Source organism: Colius striatus, chromosome 20, assembly GCF_028858725.1.
Source record: "Colius striatus isolate bColStr4 chromosome 20, bColStr4.1.hap1, whole genome shotgun sequence".
NCBI lineage: Eukaryota > Metazoa > Chordata > Aves > Coliiformes > Coliidae > Colius > Colius striatus.
Window position 1 is genome coordinate 7286280 of NC_084778.1, and position 24516 is coordinate 7310795.

Sequence of the window (24516 nt, forward strand, 5' to 3'; positions counted from 1 at the left end):
ATTTCCATTCACCACAGAACAACCTAATGGATGGCACTGTTCAAATGAATGGTCAAGCAAATGCATTTTATGTGCTTCTATTTATGTACTTTTATTTTTACAGGCTACAATGCAAGCATTAGAACAGCACTTCCACTTTTCTATCCAAGGACTGAAAGACTACCCACATTAATAAAGTCTTGCCTTACCTCGTGTGCCCTTTTTACACATGGCAAAACTGAGTCATCAGCCTTGCTTTAGGTAAGGTGCTTGACGCAACGAAAATAAGATCAGAGCTAATTACCAGTACAGTACATGAAAATAGGAGTGTCCTTTCCATAAGACAAACACAGTACTTCCTTACATAAGTTAATAGATGCTCAGAACTATTGAAAGAAACAACAGAATCTCTCTGCATTTAGTAACAAGCCTTGAAAACCTTTAATCTCATGAGTCGGTAATAACAGTGGAGGAAGTCAAGACAATCTTGGGTCCATTATCAATAAGACAAGCTGCTTAAAAGACCTCATCAGAAACAAATGTGTAAATGTCTCACCAAGGCAGAGATGCTGATTTATGATTAAATGTGTAAATGTACTTTTGTGGTATCAGTTGAGAACAACTTGCACGTCTCATTGACAAGAGCTTAAGGCAAATGTTTTAACATCACCAGAGTAAAAACTCCTTGCTCAGTCTTTCTCCCAAATGCCATTTACACTTCTGCATGCTCTGTGTCCCATAATTTCTCTCTGGCTTACACCAGACCTATTGCAATTTAAATACATCAGACTCCTCCTCTATTATCAGAGTTAAACCTACACATGCTGCATTTTTCTCTTGACAAAATCCTGCCAAGATCCCCATCGAGGCCCATCCTGGCTGTGACATTGACCAAAAAGAGCCAGGTAGGGAAACACCAAAGACTACACAGAAGGACTTTAAAGGATTCTGAAAGCAACATTCCTCCAGATAATACATTAGGACTGGTATTGTTTAATAAGTAAAGGGATGATTTAGAAAAGCTGATGAGTGCCACAGTGGCTCTAACTGCAGTGAAGCAGAATTATTATCAGGACTGCAGAAGAATAAAAACTCCAGACACTAAAACAAACCAGGTGAACAGGCAGCTTTACAACAGATGAAATTCAACACTGACAAATGTGTGCTAATGCCCTGAAGAGTAACAATTTGGACTACTTATCCACACTGCTGGGCTCTACACTTCTCACTTGGTAAATAAGATGATGCACTAGTAAGAACACCCACATCTAGTTAAGATCATATTCCAGATAAACTATCATGACTCAAGGCATAAATTACTAAATGATATGACCTAGAAGAGTAGTCCTATGGCAAATTCATCTACAACAATGCATTAAAGAGCTAATTTATTTTTTCCCCAGTTTTTGGACAGCTGGCTTGTTAGTGTGGGTCACTGTCAGAGATCAGACAGTGGACAAAACAGTGTCATCTTATCTGGTACAGAATGACTGCATCGTTGTTGAGCCCAGGAAAAGTAAACAGCCTTGAAAAATCCTGTCATTAGCAAAATGGGGAAAATATATCACACATAATTTTGGGAGTCAAATTCCAAGCTATTTGGATACTTTTCCAATGCAGGAGTAGCTGGAATCTTTCCTCCCATGTCTCTATTAATCTACAGGGAAATTAACTGCTACACATTGGGTAATGTAGGGGTTAATTCTGACTGCTGTCGAATGCCCCAAGTCTGTGCTCTGTTCATCAGAGCATTAAATCTGAAAGCTCAAGAGAGTAGTGCAGCCGTGCTGCAAGGGCTATGTTATAAAGTTCTGCATTAAAAATTCATATCGTAGGCTTGCCACAGTACTCGGCTCTGGCTGAAAGGAGAGCTGGCGGGGAAATATTAGACACCCCACTGTCTTTCTGGCAATTGGAGACATTCCTCAACAAACAGCACCTCAGGAAGGGAATGAAAGGGCAAACAAACCGTGAAACAAATCAATGAGTTCAATTATCTCTCTCTCTCTCAGAAAGGAAACTTTTCATTTTTAAGGCTGTTTCATGAAACCTTTTAATGATGGCCCTGAACAAGGATGCTGGGCACTGCGGCTGCAAAACTGGCTGCTTGGCAGTGCTTTTGATTTGTTTCACACAAGACAGAGATTCCCAAACACAGAGGGTGAAACACAGAGCAGGATACAGGAAACTCTCTGCAGAACAATTCTACTTACCCTTTACATTACCATGACCACATGGGATAACAGGCTGTAGAAACTGTTCCCACTTTCCCTGAAGTGTCTCCAGCAAAGAGTGAATTTAGATTTATTAAGATGGTTAGTTACTCCATGGTTAAGTTATGCTCTCCTCACTACTGGTTAAGGCTGTGTGCATTTCACAGCAATTTATGGCAACCCAACTGGTAGATGACACGGTTCACAATGATGGAAATGGGTGTTATATTTTTATGAAAGCCATATGTGTCCCTCGGGTTATCTGTCTGATATAACCACTGTATTCAGGCAGGTTAATAATCCACATACCATAAATGGGGAAATACACAGGAAATGAAACATCAGTAAATACAATTTCTTGAGGAAACCATGCAGAGAAAGTTACATGTTTCACAGTCTTCCCCTGCAACTATGTTCAGCACCAACTGTAATAGAAAGATTCACTTTTCCCAGTGATGAATTTTGAATTAAAGGATGGAAAAGGGAAAAAAACGCAAGTCATTGAACAAAAGTTGCTGGGGCACTCCCTCATTATAGAAATATGAATATATATACTTGTTGACTGACTTTAATCCAGCAACCCTAAATTACAAGTAGTTCAATCACACAAGTTCACCCAGAAGGAGGTGTAACAGGGCAGGTGCAGGCCACAGGGAACTGAAGAGATTTATGCCTGGTAGCCAGCACAAAACAAATCAAGCCCAGACTAGCCTGAAACCCCACACAAACAAAAAACTGTACTGGAGGGAGGAAATAAAAAAAATCAGTTGGAAGTTCATTAGTTTGAGGGAAGGAATGAGGACAGGTTGTACAGCTGGTGATCACAAGAAACCAAAGATCAACTATTAGAGGCCACTGACAAACTGCAACAAAAAGATTAGTAACCCTAAGGCAGTGCTTTGATCAAATGTAATTTTTGTTTAGAACTTATTACTAATAGCCATTTAAAATTTGCAAGCAAGATTCAATCAGCTAGGGTTTATTCTGGCAACCATGAAGCTTTATCTAAGCAAAATAAGAGAAGTAGTAGTCCTTCCATCCAGCAACTTGATTCCTTGCTGTAATACTGATGTCATTTGTGTGTCCCTGATTCATCTCCCCGTGACTCAGTTTCTCAACATGTTAAAAAAATGGGAGGCAAAGCCATCACAGGCACAAAATCACAGCCTCAGTTGTGATCTGCTCCTGCAGAAACACACTAGATAAATGTGAAGGGTTAATAATATCAGGCTTACAGGATTGTAAATGCATTTGTTTATTTAATGCTTTACATGAATGCTAATAAGTTATTAACAGGACTGCATGATGCCTATTGTTTTTCTTGGGTTTAGTGTCTGCATCATTCTGCCTTATCCTTTCTGGTCCATGAGCTGGCCAATATCCTTCTCTTCCAAATCCTCCAACTACTGCTCAGTCCTGGTCCTAGCTCCTCGTGTTTTGGATTCTCAGTTTCTTATTCAAAGATACTATGATAGGCATCAAGGATAAGAGTTAAAATGGAACTCAAAGATTTACATGGGAGTGGGCAGGAGAAATAATTGCCAGAAGGTTTAAAGCCCTTGCAAAGGCAGCAAGGATGACCTGTATAGGAAAGCAATTTATTCTGTAGCCTTTATCCTGAGTAATCTGAACACCCCCAAAGTTCCCAATGTCGACAGTGCTAACAGATGATGCAACACAAATACTTTCCATTTTTAAAGCCATTGTGGAGAGGATAACATTCTTGTTTCCGTAGTAAGGTGGCTCATAGCTGTGGCATCATAGCAATTTTAAGGCAGGGATGAGATGAAACACATTTAGGTATACATTCAGTGAGACGCTGAAAAACCTGTCTAATGTGGAAATAGCACAAGGATACTTTCATAAAGGTTGTGCCAATGACAATGATGGCACACACCTTCCTGTTCTTGGAAGAGGCAAACAAAAGGATCAAATGAAAGCACTGGATGAATGTTAAAGCTGTCTGAAACAACACCGTGCACGGGAATACAGATCCACCAGCTCTCACAGCAAGTTTGTGGTTTTCCAAAGAAGATAAGGGCAGCAGAAAGAGATTGTTTTTTTCCAGGAATTGGGAGTTTTAGTGCTTGGGATCTTACAAAGTTTCATGAACTTTCATTCTCGTTCAAGACAGCATCTCTTCCCATTAAATGAGGGAGCACAACACACACTACGTGACTCATTTTTCCGCCTGCTCTGTCGTCGCGTGGGAGTGGGAAAAGTAGCTGGAATCCATCTATAGAGAGTTTCAAGTAAACGCCAGTAAAGAAAGCCTACACATTAAATGAGTGGCTAGGTAAAGATGACTACTGCAGTAACTGCCAGTTTAACTTAGAGCCTGATGGAGAGCTTTGCTTTGTGACTGGATAAGTAACCTTGCATACTATACAGGGCAGATCCCAATTGAAAACAGATGAACCATTTGTTTCTGATGATTCCAGGATTTATCCTGATTGCCTTCCCCATGATCCCAGCCCAGCAGCAGCTGTGCTGAAGGGGCCATGGTAGAACCACGTGCCCTCCCTCCTTTCACAGACAAGGTCTCATAAGGAAGTGGTACTGTTCCAAAAGAACTCTGTTGATTTGCCACTTTGCATTCAAAGAAAAATGAGACTACTATAATTTGTAAACATACATGAAAGGGCTGTGTGAAAAACAAGCTCAGCTGATTGGAACATGGAGGCCAAAGGACTTTGTCCATGCTTGAGGGCAGATGCGCCTTTGCAAGAAGGTTGATCCTTCTCTTTAACTTGCTCCTCGTCTTCTTCACAAAACCCTCCCAGATACTTTACAGAGCTCAGCTGTTACACATAAAATGAGCTACCACAGCAAGATGGCTCAAAACATTGGCCTGCCCTTTTGTTGGACTCATAAAGAAAGAGAGTTCCTCCTGGCATGCTGAGACTGCAGGAACATCCTCATGGTCCCTCTGCTCAGCAGGCTAAAGCAGCTCGCAATAGCCTGAAGAGGTTTGGCTCCAGCAAGAACAAGTGAGGACAGGACAGAGATGGTTCTGCCTCTTGTGATTTCACACAGATCCACGCATCAAGGATGCTGCAGTCTCTTCCATACAGTTTCATGCACAGGAAGGAGCTGTGGTTGCAGTCATGGTCATGGTGACCAACAGCGTGGCTGGCACAGTAGCTTAAGACCCTTTGATGCAGTACTTTGCATTTGTTTAAAGTTTTCCATCTAAGGATCTCGTGTCAACCCAACGTTACAGATAACAGAGTGATGACTAGAATATGCTGGAAAACCCTAAGGCTGTTTTTTTCCACTTTGGGCTGTTAAATAACACCAGCTTTAATAGGCTATAATAGAAAAAGGAATTGAACAGTCTCACTCCAGCTTAAGAAACAAAAAAACACCCCAACCTTGAAAGGACCTGGGGCACACTGTGCTGTCAGAAAGTCCCATTAACTAACTGCAAGCACTACAAGTCTAACAAGAGAGACAACAGAGCCCAGCTATGGCTCTAACTCCTACAAACTAAATCCTCCATTTATATGGAGTCCTCAGAAATGCACCCTTAGAAATTTATCCTTTAAAATTTTCTTCTACTTTGTGGTTTATGATTCTCATGTCTGCTCACTTCTAGACTCCAGCTAAGACCAGGCTCGTTGGCTTTGAGCATTACACTCACTCCTCGTGCCTCAGTTTCCCTGCCCAAGAGTAAAGGCTAATGACAACATTTGATATTTGACAAAACAGGCTGCTTTGCACGTGGGCTTTCAAGCCCTGATTCATACTAGAGCTTTAGATCAAACAAAATACTCTGAAGTTATTTTCATCCACCTTCATTTCCTAGGTTTTTAAGCAAAATAGTAACATTACACAGCGACTTTCAGCCCACTGAGTTTTGCAGAAGGCAGAGTTAAAACTTTTAACCGATATCTCAAATTGTGAAATGCAGACAGAGCTTTCTGTAACACTTCAGAGATGCAATTTTTTTTTCCCCCTTAAAAAAACCTCTCTGTAACATCTTCCCTGGTTTTTCATCCCCTCAGTAGCACTGCTCCTGGGGTTCCACTGATGGCAATATGATTAGGAAATATAAGAAAAGTAAGAATGGCCTGTGAAGCTCACCATCTCCTGTTTTTAGGGAAATCACTTTAAATACAGTAATAATTCCAGAGTTGAGCATTAGAAGTTAATGACTCATCAAAAGAACAGGAAATTGGAAACTTTAAGACCTTAAAGGCATAGCAAATAGAAGCTATTTCATGTCATGTACAACACAACCACCCTAACTACAGTATTTCATGCTCAATAGGGGGAAGCAGTATTTCAGACCATCTATCACAGTAATTATGTGATGCTGGAGGGAGCATGACTTTATTTTTTATTCACTTTGACCCAGAGCACTGTCAAAATGGAAGACTACAAACATTTGAGAAGTGATATATTGGCACCAGCCAGCACTTAAACAAGAAAGATCTGTTAAGAAAATTAAAGTAAATAATTCATAGGCCAAATTTGACTCTCGCTGTATGTTGGGAATTATTCCCCTGAAGTCCCAAGTTAACTGAGATTTTGCCCCAATGTCAGATGAATGCTTGAACTCCAATGCCATCACATGTTAGGCAGAAATAATTTTTCATGAATTCTCTAAAACTACTGGTCCTCTCTTGAAGCCCAATCCTACAGTCCTTCCATGCAGAAAGCCAAATCTTCAGTGTTACTCTACATTAATGCCTGAACAACAGGTCTGTTTGATGAGTAGGATGAGGAGCACACTTCACCCCACACAACCAAAAACCACAGGCATCCTTCTTTTACTGTATTTTTGGCATATAATGCATGAAACCTCTTCCTTCTCCACACTTGGAGACACAAGTACCTTGTGCCTATGTGCAGGTAACAGGACGAGTTGTTTAGATCCTCAGTAGCCCTCCTGCCTGACACCATTGCCTGCTTCTGCCCCAGCACTCCCCATCTGTCATCCACCTCTGCCTTTGTGCAGATTACTTGAGGATTTATTTTCAAGCAGGATATAGGGATGAAAATAGGCATTACTTTGTCCTCCCACTCCTGAGCTTCTACCTATTTGTTTCATTAACTTTTTTTACGTTGTCATGATATCATGCTGTAAGCTCTTTAGGGCAGAGACGGCCTTTGTAAGACATATGCACACAGTGCTCACCCCAGCACCCCCAGCCTTGCCAACCGAGGTCTGCAACCACTGCAAGGAAAGGAATATTAAACACTGATAGTGAAATCCTATGAATCAAGTTTTCTGATTCAGGCCCCAAACCAACAAGACTCTCCTTTATCGTAAAGCAAGGACTGCCAGCTCACAGACTGCACTTTCATCAACCACGTTCTGTTCATTCCCAGATTTAGTTTTCATTAAAATGCAGTCCAGGATTAAAATAAGTCAGCTGGATCTATACAGTGGGGTACTTTGCAGTATTGCACCAGTGTACAGTCTCAATGATACTACACCAATATGCCTTCCAGTGTCATCCTTAGCTGTGTTGCCAAAAAAAATGATCTTCGGTCTAATCTAGGAAAGAATAACAATTCTGTGCTTCATACACTGGAAGGCAAAATATTTTTCTATGAGTTATTGAAAGCAGTTGCTTTAGGATGATTAGGTTTAGTAAATATGAAAACTTTGTCTCTGTTGCATTTTCTATGCATAGGCTACTTTCAGAGGAACAAAAAGTCTGTATCTTTCAGAAAATGCCACAGGTAACAGATCTGGTGGCAGAGCTGCTTTGGCTGACAACCTTAACCGAAACATTTTTGGCTTGTGTTGTTTACGAAGGCTTTTTATTGCCGAAGAGGGGGCCAGTACCTGCAATCCTCACAAGGCTACTTAACGTTTACTGGTGAAAATGTAGCATTTCAGTGAAATTCGATATTTTCTTTCATCAAAGGCAGGGAGCCTCAACCCACATGTTAACAGTAATGTAACAAGCCTACTGTATGTGCTACAACCAAAGATCCTTTTCCAATTAGAATTCATTTAGGTTGAGGGAGAGGAGAGGGTCAGAGCAAAGAGGTGGCTCTGGAATTGATCTAAAACTGGAATTCAACCATTCTGGCTGGCAGCATTAACCACTCAGCTGGGAATCCCAAACACTTGCTCGGACTCCGGGGTGAACCAGAAGGAAAGAGCAACGTTAGCAAGGAGAACAGTTGGTCCCTGAAAAACTAAGGAAATGCATACAAGCATGTTTCTTTTTCTACATAGGAAGAAGAAAAGAAAAATGTCTGTTGCGCTGGGGAAAAAAACACAACCCCAACATTCTTTAATATTCCTGAAACTCAAGTCTGAGTTTGCTTTTCAGTTCCAGCTCTGATAGAATCTCCAGTTCAAACTCATTAGTGTTGGTTAAATCCAGGTTTACTGATGGAAACGTGTGGGATAGCAAACAAAATCAGTATCAGGCCTCGAGAGAGGATGTGCCTCTTTAATTGAAAAAGGCAGAGTAATCATTCATTTATTTAACCCAGAGATGATTATAATCTGAAAACCTTGAAATCCTCTTACACAACAACTGTTTTGGCAAGCCCCTCTGTGTTCCAACAAATATTAAACTGTGCTTGCCATTTGTCTAAGGAATCTTGTATTAATAAACATGAAGAAGAACACTTTTACCTCCCACACTCAATGACAGAAGAAAACAAAGACCAGCTGTATTCATCAATGGATCCTTGTTCTGCACATAAAGGCTAATTACATTTTACTTCAAGCCTACACATGGAAAACTTTGCTGCTGCCATCTTGTCAAATTCAGCTTCTGATATTCCAGCTGACAGACTGCAATGACTGCACATAATAAACTTCTTTTTGTCATTAACACCTTCAGTGCCCTGTGCGTGGGGCAGCCGTGGGATGCAGGGGCCAAGGGAAGGTGCGCGGGCAGCACCTTCGCTCCTGCTGCACACACGGTACCTGTTTGCTGGCAAAGGCAATGAGGGGTTTTATAGACATATTCTGCAGTGACAGAAGCTAAATGGACTGAAAATTTCGTATTTCAGCAGCTAATCTCATCTGAAAGTACCTTGCTAAGAAGCAAGTGTGATGGTACGTGGTACTCTGAATGGGGATATTTTGAAAAGATAAACAAACAAGGTGATACAGTGATTTCCAACTTCAAGATCACAACAACCAGCCACTAGGACAAAATCCAGACCTCTTAATGCTGATACTAAAGACTTCTTACTGTGTATTTCTTTTGCTGCTTTGTTTTGGTGGTTGTTTGAAAGATTTTCAAAGAGTTGAAAGACAGCTTTATTCCAAAACTGAAAATCTTAAAAGCAGTTAGCTTTAAAAAAAATGACAATTATGTATTTTTTTCCCCCCTGAAGGCACTCCAATTCATCTGCATCAAATAAGAGTCTGTAAAATTAACAATTCTGGCCTAAGATAAAAATCACATGTTTTTAAAACATAAAATTAAAATTGGCAATACAAGTAGCTTTTCAGACTCAGATCAAAAGAGAGTTTCCTTTTAGAAAAGAATCAAACTGTCTTTCACCAGTTTTATTGGTGTTTTTTCAACATTTCTCCCAGCTTTTACAATTAAAAGAGATGACTCAATTTCACTGTCTACATTCAGTTGCCTTTTCATGTTTTTCTAGGTTTCCATATTGCAAAACTTGGGCTGCAAATGCCACAGATGAGTGTTGTTATGCAAGAACTATTCCTGCCATAAATATCCAAAACATTGATAAAATATTTCTGTTGTTATTAGGTCCTACAAGTTTGTTTTCACACTACATTAGGTTGGGAGATAAAGTACGTGCTTAATGTCTGCTTCAGGATTCAGCTCCATGATCACTATATTCTAGACCCAGCCTCCATAATCATTCTGCTACACAACACAATAAAATTCTTGTTACTGCAGATGCTACTGATTTTATGTAATTCTCTATTTATTAGGTAAGAATCATATCCAAGATCATACGAATATATTTCCACATGAATGTCTCTGAAAGAATGAAACACATCAGAAACGCAAACAAACATTTTGAAGTTACTTTTTGCCCAGTATAAATTACAGTACTTAAGGAAACAGTATTGAAACATGAAGCAAACACTCTGCAAATAAAGACATTAAAAAGGGTGAGGGGTTATTAGGTTCAGTACCTACAACAACTGAGCCCTGATCTCTGACTGCAGAAGCGACTGCAAGACAAAATAACAGCAACAGAGCTGCCAGCGTCAGTTGTATGCAGAAAAGAAAACCAAAGGCAATCTGCAGGAATGTAAGGCTCCACCAGAAACATCATTAGTATGAGTCTCAGAGAAGAATGAAATCAATGAGGGAACAAAACCACTTTTGATCATCTTATATGGAACTCACAAGAAACTGGACTTACAGAGCAAACCCAAAATTTACCTAAAAGATTATCCTGAATGATGTAATAAGTGCTTCAGCTCAAAGCTTTGATTCTTAACTACTATGGACTGAACTTTGTGAGCTCCAAGTTCCCCCATGTACTCAGTGGGAAATCAGATCCTCAGTGCTCACAGAACCACACGTTAAGAAATTAAAACTTGTTGCCAATTTGACTGGTTTTGGAAAGCCTGTATGATCCAGACTGCCTGGAGCCACACCAGAAAGCACTTACCTACAAGACAAAAACAGGACCATGTCCTTTCTCCCATTAAGCCTAGGCTACAGCTTCTTTTGCCCCAACTCAGAGAGTGCCAACAGCCTTCTCTGACCATTTCTCCTGTACCAGAGTGGGTGATACAGGCAGGAGCAAAGCCTTGCCTCTGGTTTCACTCCATCACTTCCTGCTTGGAAGCGGAGGTGAAGCCAGGGCTCTGAGGGATGTGGGTAATGGGCACAGGGATGTGACATGTCTTGTAAGCCCTTGCCCTTACAGCAATCAAGGACACACATCTGAAATAGCTTCTTCTTTCCCTTCCCATTTCCAGACAGAGAAATGACTCTTTGAGCTTATTACTGCTGATCATAAGAATTCCTTCTCATTACTAACTTTCCTTAAATACGAAGGGTTCAAAGAAAAAACAGCAGAAGCCTTTTGTTGTTTCCTGCACTGATTGTTAGTAAAACGAGGGGATAATTGAAAACAGTAGCCATTAAGAAGACAAGGATATATACTTTTGAGACTACCTTCATGTTCTACTTGAAAACAAGAGAAAATTGCCAAAAATTCTACTCTGTAATTTGGGATGAATTTGAGAATGTGATGACTGCTACGTCAAAAGCAGAAAGAACCAAGGAGCCTAACAGTGAAAAACAGAAAACCTTTACTACACTTAATCTTATTTTCACCAAGATTGGAATACCACAGTTAGGAACATATTTCAGAGACTGCCCCATTTCTACATAAAATAGAAGAGATCCATAGTATAAGAGGTACACAGAACATTCAGCACCTGAGAACAACACCAGGAATGCAGGAGCATGTGTGCCAGGAAAAGTGCCTTGTTGGGTGGAAGAAAATATGAAACCTAATAATCTCTCTATGGGAAGCCAAATTATGACCATGTTTTCCAATAAATTCGGACTGCTGAACCTTTTCCATCTCATCTATCTCCAACAGACAGATGCAAAACAATAACAAAAAAGGCAGCGATACCCTGAAGGAAGACATAGAAAGAAAACAGTGAAATCTTACTTTGCAGTAGTTTCTTCATCGTATTTTGTTTTCAGATCAAATAGTTCTGTTCTGGTTTTTTCCAAGGCTAAAAGGCATAAACATGAAGCATTACAGCACTGTAACAGCAGTGAAAAGCAGAAAGACTACTCCTTTTTCTTTTACTCAGCCATAAATAAAACTGCACATGTCCTGATGTAAAAGGCTTTGCTTTATCTTTCTACCTAGGCAAACCACAATGACTCAGAAAACACACATCTTTTGTTTTTTCACCATTTCTTATGGTATTTCTTTTGCATTGCAAAAGTTCCCAGTTTCTGCTTAACAAAGCTAGACATTATTTCTTCTTAAGCTGGCTAAACCGCTTATTCATTTGAAATATTTATTGCAGTAATTCAGGGAATAAAATTTCTTGTGTTTTGCAGTAAACAAAACTAAATGTGTCCAGACCCAGAATCTCTCATAGCAAGAGGCAAGACACACTGGTAGAAACTGATCACTACATGTATTTAGCATTGTTCAGATACGTGTGAAACCAGAGCAAAACACAACATGGATGAGAAGTTCCATGGTATGCTTTAACTGCAGCAATGCTCTAACGCTGTATGTGCTTCATGCTTGGCCCTGTCCACTGTATTTACTGGCTGCAACATACTTAAGGTGTGAAGCCCAAAAGAAGCTCCGATTCATAGAGCACATTCAAGCTCTGTTGGATCTCTCTGCACTTGCAAGAGCTGGTTCACATACAGCCCTGATACATTTAATGATGTCTATCCTCTCACCTCCAGTCTGATCATTGGTATAGGTCAGAATAGCGATGCCAAACCTGTTTGCAAAGCTTGAACTTTGTGTTCAGCTTCCTCCAGTTTCGAGGCTGTCGACATCTGTGTCTCCTGCAACTTTCTATAAAGGGAAGAGAAGAGGGTGAGAACAGAGCTCATAATCACGTTAAACAACTTATCTGTACTTTGCAAATTTGGGAGATAGAGTGATTAAATGTCTCAACTGTAATCAGACAAGTGACAACACCACACAGACTACAAGGTGCTTCCACAGGACCCATAAATCACGTCACATTGCAATACCGTTCATCCTTTGCAGTCCCACTTATTAAAATTTTAACAGCGTAGCCACCTCATAACATAAGCTGTGAACATTACACAAGAGCTGACTGCTATAGAAATGACAACTTTAGTGGAAGGTTTTCTTGAGCATAATTTGTTTTGGAAATGTCACACACATTAAGAAAATTGTCACCAGCACCCTCTGTTGTACAAAGTTAGTACAAGAAGAATGATACATTTCCATTTTACTGTCATAATGAAGAAATTTGTTGCCATAACTGATACAGTGACTAGATGCAGCAGCTGTTTCATCATAGCTGTAATGGATGCCAAATGCAGTAATATTATTAGCTACTCTTTAAAAACACACACATTTCAAAACAAATCTCACATTGCTATTTTCTATATAACATGAGCGAACCTTTAATATGCTCACTTTTCTTACGGCCACGGGCAATATTTTCTTGTTTGTGTCAGTTATACACATTTTATCATCATCTGGCCATACAGACACTACACTCTTTGCTAAAGGCTAGACTACAGGAGTAATAAAACTCATCTTTGAGAGGGAGTTGCTCCAACATCTCCCAGGAGTCGCCACTGTTTATGACATTGCTTTTAAGATATTCTGCAGCTTTCAGAATTGTGAAATGGCTTATGAAACTACCAGCCTCCTACTTGTACTCCATAGGGCGCATAAATTTATTCTCCAACACTGCTGACCAGGTTAATAACTATTTATAGCGAGAAACATGCGTCAGTTCCCTTCATACCAAACTATACACTTCAAGAACTCAAAACCTCTCTTAGACACACTTTTATTTGCATTCCACCACCTGCCACTTTAATTTATTTTTAAGCATATCTAAATTGCTCTTGTTAAAGCCGCTGCATACATGCTATTTATCAAAAAGTAACCACAGATATTGCTGAATTAAAAAAAGCTTTGCATTCTTCCCACTCAGATCTGAATTTAAACAACCAACCCACCAACTAAAAAGCTCATGTAAACCGAAGGGCTTCCACACTACATTGAACGTATTATAGCCTCAGTATTACTGCTCCATGGGAGAAAGAAATTCTCAAGGTAGGGTATGCAGCCTGAACGAACTCCCTAGTAAGACCCTTGGTCTTGTCCTGCCTGATGATTTTGCCCACTAACCTACAAGACTCAAACATTCCTCGCTCATTTGCAAAAGACTAGAAATGCACCCAAACTGCTTCCAAATATCAATAATAAATAATTAAAATGCCTCTTAATTGTCACATGTAGGAAGATGGAAGCCTATTTAGGATAGTTCAGGAACGCGTTCCCAATCTTAGATATTACCACAGGAGCAGGGGAGATGCATCTTTTAGCCAGGCTCTGGGGTACAGTGTTTCACCTGAAACAGCTCAGGGGTGTGGAGCTTGTACAACGGTAGCATGACACACAAAGCAGACACAGCAGACTGAATTACAGTGTCGGCTAATGGAGAAAGATTAGTGTCACAAAGGACAATACAGCTAGTGAAGAATAAAAAGCAGGTTTGCAATCCTTCTGAACATGACACCCCCCCACAAGGCTACTGCCAATAAACAATCTGTCCTTGTTTTACTTCCACACTTTCACAATTGTTTTTCTGTGCAAAGCTGAGTATCAAATGATTCCATGTCAAACACATAAATCACCAGAATCGCTCAATATATGAGCTGTCTCAGGACACTGACGAGAGTGTCCTGGTTGAGAAGATTAAACATAAAAACACATCTCTCCTCCTCTGTCATACCTCCAGACACGCGCATGCACACTCACCTTTCCTTCTCCGCAAAATCATTTTGTAACTTTTGTTCTTTTTCAAGAGCTATATTCTCTGCTTGGTTCTTCAGGGTCTGTTCATATTCTCGGATTTTCTCTTTAAGTGCTTTTATTGTAACCTCTACAGAAAAAACAAGAGGGGAAGAATGAGTTTACACAGCTCCACGTGGTTCCACAACACAAGGCTTTCTTTACCCTGTAGGCTCAGTGTGTTTTAAACTTTAGCTCTTCAACCCTGACACAAAATCAATGGATATGAGTCCCTTTGGAGACCTTTTACTCCCTAAATGTTAAATTGAACTTTAAGTGTTTAGGTTGAGAAGGATCAATGGAGTTTGCTGGAAAGCAGAGTGAAGCAGGTTCCTCCAACAGGACTTTAAAAAAAATAAGAGAAAAAAAAAATCAATTGTAAAATATAATATCACCTTATTGACTAGTCTCAAATTAGCTTGCTGCTGAGTGGAGATTAATAAAGTCCCAGTGTAGGTTTAAGTATGCATTTACACATAGGACAGTTAATTCACATAACTGTGCTCATGTAGAAAGAGGCAGTTTTACTATGGTTCATGCACAGATGCAATCTAACACTAATTGAACACATATCTGGGATACAGCTACGTTCTGCTTCACAACTGATGAAAAATATGGCAGTTAGGATTTAACTGCTGTATTAGCAGAAGATCAGATTCAACAGACGCTCTGGAGCCCTTCATACTCTACTTGCTCTAACTGCCTTGCCATTGACACTGAGTTTTATGCACAAGCATTAACCATTATAACTTTGTGAGTGCACTTGTGGCCTTCCCGGGAATTTGCAGAAACCCTTCTCTCAGATAAAGAAGCTATCTTGTATTTGCTGTGCCTGGTAATGGATGCCAGAAGATGCATAAACCTGCAGAATTAAGGCACAGCTTCTGATGGACAGCATCTTGTTACATGTCCTGGTCTGTTCCTACGTGAAAGCCCTTTGGATCCCACCCACGGGAAAGGACTGACTCCTTATAGGGCTCATAAGAGGAAAAGCAGGACATTCACCAGAGTGTGCTTTGTAACAATAACAGAATTTGGAAAAAGTGTTAAGACTGCCAGATGAGTTGCAGCTAGCAATACATTTTGATGGACTCATGACATGGAGATGAGCTGGTTTAAAAGACAGCAGCTTATTAACAGATGCTATTAGCAATGCTTTAGGAGAAAATACTTTTGGACGTTACAAGTTTCTCATTCCCTAGAAACATCATGGTAAGACAAACTCTACTACAAAAAAAAAGTAAAGCCTAAGGACTTGGGGGGGAAAGAAGTCTCAATAATATTACACAAACTCATGCGCAATCCTTTCAGAGTCTAGACTGTCAGACTTGAGTAGAGAACGGGAAAGCCAGACAGTAGATAGCTAGTGAAAAGATCCACTGTCTGGGAATTACACCGAAGGCAGCTTGGGCCACTGTGACCACAAAAAAAGCGGGGGAAGAGTGGTAAAAATGCTTGTCAGCAAACCAGCTACTTTTGAATGAAGGAGCAGGATTTTGCCAGCTGTGCAAAAATGAGATGAGGCTCATTACTGAGTAATAGGCCATGAAAGGGACATGTTACTTTTTTTTTTCTTTAAGTGGAGAGAAATTCTTCTCTGAGATCTGGGAAGAAATACAAGTTCTGATCTTGTCCTGAATAAGCAAAGGATGCTCCTTCCTATGGACAGAAGGATGCTCAGTCACATATATGAAGGATGTGTTCTTTGTACCACAGACTCCTTTGCCCCAGATATTTTCAGACATAAATCTGAAAAGTACGTGGGTATATGGAGAAACAGAGACCAAAATAAGCTTGTGGAAAACCCTATAGCTACAGCTTGACAAAGTTTTGAGTGCTTCATTTTAAAAGGAAACCAAACAACAAAAGTAAATGCAAGAAGTGCAAAAATATGGGGAACAGTTAGGACGTTTGTAACAAGATCTGGTTTTACCTTTAGGCACTTAACAATAGATGTGTTGGACGGGCACATTTTGATCCTCTACATTGCTGGAAGACCAAAGTGCCTTCTCTACTGTTCAGATCAGCTAAAGCTTGCTAGCCACTGCTGTTCATACTAGTTTTGGAAGTTCTTACAGGCACCGTATACTTCATACAAAGGCCTCCAAACAAAGAGATCAACTGATCAAAGCACTCTCAGCTAACAACAAGCTTTTCCCTGGATATCTTGTTAATCCCCGTTTGAAACAGTGTAAAACTGTTGCTCTGGAGTGAAAACCAATGCAAAGACTAGGGTGGCACAACAGAAAGGAAGTTAGTCATAAAAAAATGACAGTTTATGAGTGGCTGCAGCAAAAAACTTTGGAAGTTTCCATTTTCTAGGGTGAACCCCGGCCCCATGTCTGGATATACAGGATGCATAGCCTCAGGAAAACTCTGCACAGTGAACTGCAATTATTGTACATATCCAAAAAATACACTGCCAGGCTTAGACAATGATGGCTCCCACAAGTCATGTATAGCAGTCCAGTCTGAATCCTTGCATGATGATACCTGTCCTCTCCATAGGTCACACTCTCTGTGTTAAAATAAAACTGCATTACGCTCCTTCCACTGAAAATGAGACACCAACTTAGTTGTTAACTCAGCTTTCAAATGTTAGGTGCAACAGTCCATAATCCATTTTCTCAAATGCCTAGATAATTTACTTTGCCAACACTTAAAAGTGAGTAATTAAACATGGAAATGAAAAGACCCATGTATTGGCAAGCGGGTGTACAACTGAGTAAATTTTGTTTCCTAGTGCAGGAAATTTTCTTCTGAATCACACGAAAACTTGTACAGTCTTAAAGACAACATTGAGGTTTTCATGTATTTTCATGTACTCCAGCCTCATTAAAACTTACTTAAATAATTAAGCAGTATTAGCTTGCATTTATGTTGCTCTCTGGATAGTCCCTAGAGTAAATGTAAAGTACGTATACTGAATGTACAGAGTAATTCATTTCAGATTTAGACAAGGAAAAACAGAGTACAGAGAAAGTTACATTTTGTACAGATTTGTATGTGTGACTAAAATACTTAATTTTTTGTGTTTTTCTGTAGAAAATGCATGTACAAGCATTCACACCCATATTCAGCTTGATGCCACTAGTAGCACCCATCGCCTCTCACAAATGTCTACAATCAGTCAGGGCTGTAATTTTCAGGTAGTGCTGAAGGCTACAACCAAATATTGCAGAATAACAGCTCCATTCTCTGACTTGATGCTACCGAAGATGATACTTTCAAAGAAATCCAAAGAGTCTACCCAAAGTCATAGCTATATGCAGAAATACAGAAGTGGTTGTAACAGGTTTTCTTTAGGGCATTTCAATGCTACTATCAACCCTCCCTGTAAGAAATACAACTAAATATAACCCCTGCCTTCAAACTTCAGCATTTACTAAAAGTTGATAAAAGAGTACAACCTACCCTGATTTTTCACCTCGGCGAATTCTTTATTGTATTCCTCTAGAGTTTCCCTAAGTTTCTGGTTCTCTGTTTCAATGTCGTGCATGCGTTGAACCTTCAGCTGAAGCTGCTGTCCTAAATCCAAGGCTGGAACTGGATCTGAAAAAGAAACAGCAAAATAAAATGTAAGATAACAGGAACACTTTTGCCACTCAAGCACTTCAGAGCACATGTCTTTTTTTCCTCTACTGATATCCATTTTAAGTGCCAGTAAGGCCCTACTTAATAACTTAGGTTATTATTCCTGTATGTTCCTCACTTCATACCCTGCAAACCTCACAAAACAGAGATAGTTTTTTAATTGAGGTAAACCCCATCCTGGCATTGATCCACGGAGCAGTGTCCCTGGGTGCAGACAGTCATGATATGAAGGGATGTGAGAGTCTTAAGTTTCACGTTTTTGTTTGCAAAATGAGTATTTTTGGGTCAAAAGCAATCAAAGTGCACAGCTCACTGACAGCTAGTGTCCCTCACGTACTTCTGCTTCGGTGGGAGTGAATTTCTGAAGCAAGTTGTGCCCTCCTGCAAGTTCAGCTCAAAAAGGCTATTTGATCACAGACATCTGAGCTATACTTTTTCTAATTGTCAGATCAGTAATAATCAGAAATACTCTGTGGATATATTTAATTTCATGAACTTCGGGGTTTGTGACTCTTATTCCCTCTTTTTCTTGTACTACTAACAGAAGAGAAATCTGTAATAATTTTTAATGTCCTCTCAGTATTAATTCTCTGTTATTCATCTCCTGCTGCAGGGAGACCTTAGCACGCACCTGATGTATGCATGTGGGATTTATCCTGGGACTTCTTCCCAGTTAGAACAGGAGAACGCTGGAGTATGATGGACTTATAAAAGATTATTGAATGTATTTCTGCTATGGGCGCCAGCATCACTTGTGAAATGGCTGCAAAGATTTAGTCTCCTGTTGAGGAATGCTAAACACCAAACTCAGTGGATCAACAACAGTATATATTAGGGAGTTCACTTAATTTTCAACCACCACAGTCATTAATTTTTCAGACCACCCTCAGTCTCTGGAAACACATAATAAGTCTATTGTACCTCTGTTAACACATTAAGCATGAGCCTGTGTGTTTTTTCAATATGCCAGCGTTGTTTCATAGTTTATAAAAGAATAGTACTGGGTTATGTTGAGCTCAGAGACATTGTAAGTAGCAGCCTGCTGCATTTTGTTACTTCAGTTCCTCAACAGCTTATGGCATTACCCTGTTCGTAATACAAAATCTAGGTTGCTTGTCATCTGTTCTCTGTACATACATAGTTTATGACTACATAGCTTTTTCATTTATGCTTTTTAGGCCAAATACTTTTCGTTATTATTATCTGGTTTAAAATATTTATAATAAATCAAACTTAAAATGTTATTGTGGCAGAGACAGGGGGTACAGGTAAGGAATTAAATATAAAGCTTAAGCCACAGCAGTAGCACGACTTAAAGGCCCTGCAATATTTATGTATAGTCCAATTACGGGTGCAGGCTGTCACAACATCATCCTTCTCTCGTGTAGGTCTGCCGACCTTTATCTGGAGTGACCGTTTTGTCACACTCCTGCAGCTCAGCATTTCTCCAAAAGATCTAGCCCAGGACATTCATCTGCTGAACATAAAGAAAAGCTGGATTGCCTCAATCTGTCCACATCTTAAAGTGTTACAGGAACCATAAAACGTATCAGGCAGGGATCTTAAGCTGCAGGTATGATATTTCTATGAAATGCTGTTCAAATGCTACAACAAATGAAACTGAATTTCACAAAATTGTGGGTGCACTTTCCCCCCTCCCTTGTTTTAATATGCTCATCATAAAAAGCCAGGACATCCACAAGAGATATTTTGCTCCAAAACCACAGGGTTTTTTTTCTATTTAAATTGGTAAAAAAATTAAAAGACAAAAATAACATGGGCATTATAAAGTGAATAATGACTGAACCTTTAGTCAAATTTGCAATCTCTGAGACACTTTATGTACAAAATGAAAATGCTTGCAATCTCATAATTATTCATCAGGACATGTATATTTAATTTAGTTCTATTAAAGGTTAATGTTCAAGTAGCAAAACAGTGGCAGAACAAACAAATGTAAAAACAGTCTCTGTGCATTAAATTTCAAACTTTACTAGAGCCTATTTGAAGGACTAATGGCCTGCAGCCACCAAATACTGCTTAAGGACACGTGAAAATACCCCACGGCTGAAACACCTCTTAGACTTAATTTCTTGCAAACTGCGTTAAAGAAAACTAATCATTGCATGATAATAAAACGACCAAGACATTTTAGACAGAGACATAAATACTTCCTTTCTCGTAGCAAGCTCCAATATGATCTTTAAGCCCCAAAAATCTAAACCCTTGTGATTTCTCAAGTATTTACAAACACCAGCTCATCTGAAATGAGTATAAAACTTACAAGCAGAATGACTTCTTTCTTATCTGAGTGGAGTGGATTTAAAATTAAATAAAAACACTTTCCTTTTCCCAAAATATGCATGGCTGCAAAAGCACACCTTTTGGTATTAACCAGACTTCCATGTTTCATGTCATTTAACAGGAGGTCACTGCATTTTTAAACAAGCAGCGGACCAAAACTTTCGATTCATTACACAAACAACTGGCAGACACATTTAAAAAAAAATCAAGTGGCACTAGCTAATGGAGGGAGGCAAAGAAGGAAATGCCCTTTCTGTGGGCTGTAAAAGAGAAAAATCATCTCACTTAATGCTTTAACGTGGAAAGCTCAACACAAATTATTCTCTTGGTTTGAATCTTCTCTAGCTTGTAAGAGCTCAGAATCCCTGCTAGGCACAAGATAAATAAGAAATGAGAAAATTGGTAAAAGGAATCTGATCATCCAGAACTTTAAGAAGTGTTTCACAAGATCATTATTTCCCAGGAGCAAATTCAGGTGTCTATTTTTAGACTAAATTTGGTATATTTATTCCTATGGCTTCCTAGTCTGTTCTACTTTCCTCATCCACTTGTTGCATCCTATCCCCACAAAGAAGCCCCTTTCATCACAAGTTTGTAGGCAGCCCAGCACACCTGGATCCGATCCCTGGTCAGGCTTCCTCTATGGTACTGTAGGAGAAACAATAACTGCTGTATTTTATAACCAGTATCTGCAAAGCCTGTTCCTGCCTTTACTTCCCAATGAATTGCCTTTCCTTGCCGTTTCGCAAGCAGCGCTCTGAGCATGTCCCTGTGCTCACTGCTGTCACACAGCACCTTGGTCCCCTTGCTTCTATCCTCAAAGAGCAGGTGGATGGACACATCTCCATGAAAGCAGATGTGAAAAAAAAACCCACATTACAAATGTAACGTCATTTTTATAGCAGTTAATACTTCACATCAAACAAGCCAGTGCAACGCAGCCACAGCAGCACCTCTCAGACTGTTCTCACAACATATACATGCCTTGACGATAAATCTTTTCTCAATAGCAGTGCAAGAGAACCAGTTTTTTACCCTGCTGCTGCTTATGCATGTAAACTACATATTTTGCAAACAACTTAAAAAGAAACACAAAGATGGATATCAGCACATTACATGACTAGCTACAGGCAGCACCTCACCACCCAAATTTTGCTCAGACCTAATCCAAACCCAACCTAGGAGATCAAACAGGGCTATCGCTGACCAGCCGAATCTCCAAAGTGAGTTTTGTTTGAAAAAAACCACCCCAATCCGTTCCTCCCTCATTCTGTGAGCTGGAAAAAGACACAGATCTTAATAATTCAATATAAGTGTTTACACAAAGAGCACTGTGGGTACCGTTGCCCTCCCCTGTCATTAGGCAGAAATGAATGCACCCCCTTGTGCGCACTGCTCGTGCAATGACATCACGCTCCTGCCTGCGTTACTTTTCGCCAGGGCACTCTAGGCTAATGTAATCATACGATTACATAATTAACCCAGCTGTCTCATTAAGAAAATCAACTGGAATTCAGGGCATAATTAGTCATACAGCAATTAGCATGCTGATGAGCAACTGATGAAAAGCTGTCTCGATATAGAGTATGCTGGGACCACCCTCGTTATTTAAGAAAAGGGGGGGAAAGCCCACCTCAGCTCAAGGAAAATAAGCTCGGTCTGGGAAGTTAATGTTTAAACCCTCTTGGCTGGAGCTTGTTTTATTGTGAGAGGTGAGAGTATCCTTCCCATCACCGATCGAACCGGCTGGCTGGTACAGAGACTGATGGAGGGATGGGCTGCAGGAGGAAAATTTGCCAAATGAAGTGGAAAAACGATGTCGTTGTTTAAACGTGCAATTTAGAGAGCACCGTGGCCAATCACCCTCTCGCTCCCTCCACATATCTATATATATTATTAACAATCCCACCTCGGAGCGCTGCTCGGAGAGAAGTTTCTCCAGGGATAGGACCCCCCAAACCCCGCTGCGGTGCGGGGAGGTGGCTGCAGGGCCTGGCCAGGTGCGGGGAGGCGGCTGCGGGGCCCGGCGCGGTGTGGGGAGGCAGCGCGGTGCGGGGAGGCAGCTGTGGGGCCCGGCGCGGGCGGGATTGGCGGCGGTGCGGCTCGGAGGCCGCTCACGCCTGTCACAGGCAGCGCTACCGAAGCGTTTCCAGGCATGGAGTGATCCTCATGGATGTGTCAGGTGCTGCAGAAGCCTACGGCAGCCCGGCTCTCCCTCGGCCGGGGCAGGTCGCTCTTCAGCTTGTTTGCAAAATGTGTTCATCTGGTATCTTAAAATGGAGCTCCTGAAGAGACTTTTCCACAACAAAGGACTTATTTCCTAAATCCCCTCCTCCCTCTTCATTACAGGCCTGTAACACTGGAAGTGTTAAGCAAGCAGGTTATGAAACAGTGCCAGAACTACGGGGGCAATTAATATTTTATATCGCTGGAAACGTGTTTCCTAAGGTTTGGATCTAAAAATAATTCATCGAAGGCAATGCGTTTCTTTCAACAAGACTGTATTTCTGTAGCCTAAACCACATTGTAAGCAAAGCTTTCTCAGCGATCACTCACAAGAAACGCCCACACAGAAAGATAAGGGAGAGAGAAAAGAAAATAACCTCCTGAACACAACTTTATTAACGTGATTTAACTTTTGAAAAAGGCACAAAGTTCAGCTCTGCTGTCACAACACTTTCATGCTAAAGTAAAAGAAGTTTTTGACGTTGTAAATGCCTGGCTGCTCAGCCCTACCCCGGCTTACAGCAGAGAACGTTTCTGTTGGAGAACGGGCTCTGGGTTTGCAGGCAGGAAGAGGAGGAAGAAGCTCTATCAGCTTCTGATGCAGTAACTGCTTTCTTGGGAGGCTGCATATCTGAAAATAACCTGAAACTGTGTTTTAGAAAAAATAATAATTACACTGTAGCTTTTGAATATTCAAACACCTCACAGCGTACTTAATTAATTCATTAATTATTCCCCAGAAATTTCAGGGGTAAATTGAAATAGCCTAGAGAGACTGAGACAAAGATTTCATGGAATAAATGATAGCTTTCCTTCTTTTCCCCCATGACTCTGGTAGCCCAGGGACAGAAGAGTTATAGCCGTAATTCCGTCTGAAACAAAGCTCATCATCTCTCTAACTCCTCACTTCATAAAAAACATGAAAAGGTTCTTCCTTCAATCAAGAATTATACATATTTTCTCACTCTCCCATCCCACAGGACTGGGATCTCCCTCTTATTTTTTCTTTTCCACTTTTTTTACAGTGTTCCCCTCATCATCTGCTGTCAGAGCACTTTGTAAGGGCTGTACCAGGGAATTCAAAGTGCCCACAAGAGGGTGAGGGACTCTCATTTTCCTTACCAGTACAAAAAAAGCAAGCCCCCTGAATTCTGCCGACCTCTGAGAGCAGTAAAGCAGCAAAGCCATCCTGATGCCACGTCTCTGCCTGGGGATGGGGGAAGTCGCAGCAAACCGGCGCCTTCCTCCCCATTCATCATGACAGAAGTTCTCTGTGGCAGCACTCTGCAGTGCTTGCAGGGTTAAGTGAAACAATGTGAGGTGATATATAGCCAATTTGACCACAGTCATATAGATCCCTTTGCAACAACGTGTTACTTAGATCTTGTGGGCTATTATTTAAAAGCATCCTTTATTTATCTACCAGTTCTACTTTGGCTACTGCTGGGAAGATGCTCTGGCCCCACTGTAGATTACAAGATGCATCTCTACCCAAGTATCCAAAAAAGACGCATAAAGCAGAGTAAATGATTGACTCCTTGATGAGTTGCAATGCAGTTTGCTGTGTTTTCAAAGGAGTTACCAAAATAAATCCTCAGGAAAGTTTTTAATATCAGAAGTGGGGTATGCATAATAGGTGATACAGTATTTTATGGCACTATGTCAGCTGAAAAGGACCTAAATGAGTTACAAGAGAAGCCACTGCAACTGAAAATGCTCCAAC

At 40.4% G+C, this 24516-nt stretch overlaps 1 protein-coding gene across 7 annotated transcripts in view; it reads right to left on the reverse strand.

The window, feature by feature from the left end:
• Window positions 1-24516, reverse strand: part of CUX1 (cut like homeobox 1) — a 270926-nt gene that overhangs the window by 121233 nt on the left and 125177 nt on the right. For all 7 annotated transcript variants that reach the window (XM_062012619.1, XM_062012617.1, XM_062012620.1 and 4 more), the window contains exons 5-8: window positions 18084-18221; window positions 14637-14760; window positions 12604-12680; window positions 11799-11865 (exon numbers count right to left, since the gene is read on the reverse strand). In XM_062012619.1, the coding sequence (XP_061868603.1) occupies window positions 11799-11865; window positions 12604-12680; window positions 14637-14760; window positions 18084-18221 (406 nt within the window). The remainder of the gene's footprint in view (window positions 1-11798; window positions 11866-12603; window positions 12681-14636; window positions 14761-18083; window positions 18222-24516) is intronic.